Source organism: Pteropus alecto, unplaced genomic scaffold (assembly GCF_000325575.1).
Source record: "Pteropus alecto unplaced genomic scaffold, ASM32557v1 scaffold30, whole genome shotgun sequence".
NCBI lineage: Eukaryota > Metazoa > Chordata > Mammalia > Chiroptera > Pteropodidae > Pteropus > Pteropus alecto.
The window spans coordinates 2,448,911-2,453,138 of NW_006429782.1; the positions used below are offsets into that span (position 1 = coordinate 2,448,911).

Below are 4,228 nucleotides of genomic sequence, written 5' to 3' on the forward strand. Positions count from 1 at the left end.
CCGTGTCTAACGTCGTGGCCTGCTCTGCTCCCCACCCGGCTGTACCCCAAAACACCTGAGAGCCAGTTAAGGCTCAGAAACTGCCTGACTACCCTCCTGGATGGAGCTGTACTAGCAGCAGGAGGGAGGCAGGCGGGCGCCCCCAGAGACACGCCTCTGTGAGAACACGGCAGAAATCAGACCTTGGAAGGAGGAGAAATACCGCCAAGAAAAAAGCCTTTTGCAAAAGCTTCTGGAAAACGAGGAGGAGCTGACGGGTCACAGCACGTGACGCTCATACACCTCACAAGCGACTTACAGACATGTAGGACCGAGTTCCCACGAAGGAGTTGGCCATGGAGTCGATGAGCTGCCCGCTCACCCCGAAGTCGCACAGCTTGATCTCGCCTCTGGAGTTGACGAGGATGTTGGACGGCTTCACATCTGGGGGCAGAGCCAGCGGGTGAGGCGTGGTTTGGGCCTGCCCGCCAGCCCCGGCGGCCCGCGAGGGCTCCCGTGGGTCTCACCTCGGTGCATGATCTGGTGCTTCTCCCGGAGATACGCCAGGCCCCGCAGAACCTGCAGGGGGCCGGGGGCAGGGGGTCAGCCGGGAGTGCCATGTGGGGGGCTCTCCTCTGGGCAGGTCTTCAGGCCAGACCAGAGTGGCCACAGGGTGTGGGACAGCTTGGGGATCCGCTTTCAGGAGCGGGGCAGCGACGGCAGCGACACCCCCACTGGTGGGTAACGGTGCCTGGCTCACCTGCTCCCACCCAGCCACCCAGCCCTGAGGCAGATGCCGCGGGGGGGCAGGGCCCACAGAGGGTGAGACAAGGCCCGAGGCCCCGCTAGTAGGCCTACAAGTGTCCGGCTGGGCGCCACGCCTCGGAGGTCGCCCTCCCCCAGTGTGCATCCTCTGTCAAAGGCCTTGGCGCTGGGCTGTGCTAAAGACCCCTCAAGACTGGTGGGGTGCGGCGGCTGCATCGCCAAGGCAGAGAGGAAACACGACCCGGCACCAGGTGCGCCGCATGCCGGGGACCACGCACCAGCGTCTGTGGGACAGGAAGTCACCCCGCTTTGTAAGCTCAGCCGTGCAGCCAGTAGGGATGTGTCGCCACCCTTCGGCTCCGCAGGGGCCGCACTGACACGGGCCACGGGCCACGTGGGGGTGGCAGCAGGATCTGTCAGCGCTCACGCACTCACCGCAATGCTGACCTTCCCCAGGATCTCCTCCGGAATTCTCTTGGCTTCCTTCAGCACCTGGTCCAGGGAGCCGCCGTCCTGGGGGCAGCACAGGGCGAGAAAGCAACGCCCTGAGCAGGTGGCGGGTGGGGCTGCCACAGGGTCGGGTCCCAGAGGGACGGCGGAGCGGCGGGCATGAAAACGCAGCGTCCCCTGGTTCCCAAGGAGCTGGCGCCCGATTTCCTCCACGGGAACAGAGGCCAGACCACAGCCTCAGCCTCAAGACTGCACGTCCAGGGGTCCCTGAGGTTGCTGCAGCAGCGGCAGGCGGGGCAGAGCCGTGGAGGTGAGCACCACTTGGGGCCAACTGGGCCCAGTGACTGGGCTCGCAATGCAGCCAGAGCCACCTCGAGGGCGCCCAAGCTTGACCAGTCCACTCTGGGGCCTGGGTCCCCCTCCCAGCCAGCCGGAGGCCACTGTGAGCACGACGGGCACCCGGAGCAGATGTGACTCCTGTTATGTCCCCGGCGCAGGAGGCAGGCAGCCAAGTCACCACCTAAGCCCAAGGCCCCCAGCCTTGTCATGGAGAGACCGGCTTCCCAAGGGGCACAGAGGACACGGGGCTTGATGACAGCCTGCCCTTCCCCTCAGGCCTGTCCCACGCTCTCCAGCACTATGCACGGAGCATCCTGCAAAGAACCTGACAAAGGGCTCAGTCAACCTCGCCCCCCACTCTGGGTATGGCCCCAAATCTACCTGACAATGAAGAAAAGACAGAAACGAAGTGTCTTGCGTAAGGTTGCCTGGCAACGAACCTGGAGACCAAAGCCCAGGGTGTGGCCGGCTCTAGGCGGGCACTGAGGACACACCTGCCGGCCCCTCGGATGTGAGGTGGACACGGCTGGTTCTGACCAAGGGCCAGAGCTGGTCCTGGTCTCTGCAGTCCAGAAAGGAAAGCGGACCAAAGGCTGAGGGTGCAGCGGGGCCGGAATCTGGACACTGTGCTCCGCAGGTCCTGTGGCATGGCCTCTGTGAGACGCCGTCTGCTGCGCCAGGGGCAGGGGTGGGAAGCAGCCTGCAGGAGGTCCAGGTGTCCCCTCCTGGCGCTCTGCCCCACCACGCTCAGTGAGAAAGGCCGCGTGGAGAGTTCTAGAAAACCTAATGCACGCGGAAACTCCGGAACCCGTGCGTGGTGGCCAGTTAGAGACGGTGCAGAGCACAGGCAGAGAGGGTGGTGTGGCCGGGGAGGAAGCCGGGGACCAGGCGTCAGGTGAGCCTGGTCTGGCAGGGGACCCTGCCCGCCCCGCTCTGTCTGCAGGATGAGATGGGAATTCCTTCTATTTGTCTATTTGTCTCTTTTTATCAATCTTAAAATAATTAAAAAAAAATTTTTAACTGTATTCCCTGCTCCCTAAAGCTAGCTCTTTCGTTCTGAACCTTTCATCGAGTTGCGAGTTACCTCGAAACACTCTGTGATGCAGACACTATGGTCTCTCCATGGCAAGGCCACCCCCTCGGCACTGTGGACACGGGGGCCAGCATTCGCTGTGGGGCCACCCCAGTCCTGGGTGAGGTGGGGTGTTGGGCAGCACCCCTGGCCTCTGCCAGCATCTCCCTAGTCGTGCCAATGTCCCAAGACATGTCCAGTGGCCTGGGGGGTCCCCCCGGTCTACAGCTAAGAGGGAAAGTCGCTCGTGTAAGTCGCACGTGCAGCACGTGGTGTGGACGCCACGACCAGGCCTTTCTGACCCAAGTCTCTGGTCACGCGTGACAGGACTTCCATTTTGTTGCGTGCGTCTGTGTACCATCACTGAGCAGACAGTACGCGAGTACACGCTTCCTATGAAAACTCGAATGCGGGTAAACAACATTCCGATCTCCGGCAATTTCCTTGCCGCCCCCGAGGTGTGGCTTATGCTCTCAGATCCTTCTGCCTGTTTGCGTTCACATAGAAGAACGTGCAGTTTTAAAAACACATGTAAGTGGGCTTGTGTCATGTCTGTTTTCCTCCCTGGGGGCTGTCTCGTTCGGTCCACACAGGCTGCTTCCACTTCCCACTCAGAGCGGCCCAGAGTCATCGCTTCTCTGTCCTGCCCTGTGTCCTGCACTGACGGATGGATCGGATTTGTCACGCTCACAGAGGGAGTGCCGTCTTCAGTGGATCTAACTGGAGACTGACCAGGAGGTACTTGAGCGGTCAGCAGACGGCTTCCCAGCCACTGCCACCCTGAGACAGCCACTGTCTGCTGGGTCCCTGGCCAAGGTTTCCCCGTGACAGGCTTAGGCCACTGGGAAATTGCCAGCCCCGCTGTCCCTAAGCCCTGGATGCTACACGCACTGGCCAGGTGAGGTTCAACCTTCCACGCTAAATCTGATCTTTTTTTATCAATTAGGGGGCCTTTTCTTGAAAGCTGGAGCTGGAACCTCCCCAGGGGGAAACAAGCAGATTTGCACACAGTCCTGCGCAGAGAGGAAACCTCAGCCTCCACCCTCGAACAGTTCCACAGGCGGGGTGTAGACCAGGCGGGGGCGTCACGAAGGTGAAAACAGAGAAATGAGATGCCAGAGAAACGGGGGAAACGGCCCCGGTGACAACAGTGATGTTCACTCAACGTCCTGCGTGTCCCGGGCCCTGCCGCCCCCCTCTTCGTGACGGCAGAAAGAGGATCTTGTCCAGAGTTCGGCAGTGAGGCCCGAATCCAGGCTGCTGGCTCCACCGCCACGCGGGGCACTCGGCAGCACGGCACGTGAACAAAGCAGAAAGGTCCCACGTCAGGAAAACCTATGTACGTGAGGCCACTTCTGCAGATTATTCCGCGTGACAATGCCCTAAGGAGTGGTGACCGTGGAGGCCCTTTTGTTGCTTTAATGTCATTTTGTTCTCCTCATGCCTTCCTCACCGCCGCCCCGCCATGTGGCTCAGCTCAAACTTTAAAATCAGTGGCCTGAGTTCTGTGACGCACAAGCATTATCAGTGGAAAGCAGGGAATGTAGGAAGGAGGGGCTGCAGTCGGTGGGAGGGGCTGCAGTCGGTAGGAGGGGCTTCAGTAGAGAAGGGAGGGGCTGCAGG

The 4,228-nt window shown here is 61.2% G+C and overlaps 1 protein-coding gene across 1 annotated transcript in view; it reads right to left on the reverse strand.

The window, feature by feature from the left end:
* The window catches only part of MAP2K2 (mitogen-activated protein kinase kinase 2), a 21,596-nt gene that overhangs the window by 7,328 nt on the left and 10,040 nt on the right, over positions 1–4,228 (reverse strand). The window contains exons 4-6 of the mRNA XM_025043099.1: positions 1,180–1,257; positions 507–558; positions 299–423 (exon numbers count right to left, since the gene is read on the reverse strand). Coding sequence (XP_024898867.1) covers positions 299–423; positions 507–558; positions 1,180–1,257 — 255 coding nt within the window. The remainder of the gene's footprint in view (positions 1–298; positions 424–506; positions 559–1,179; positions 1,258–4,228) is intronic.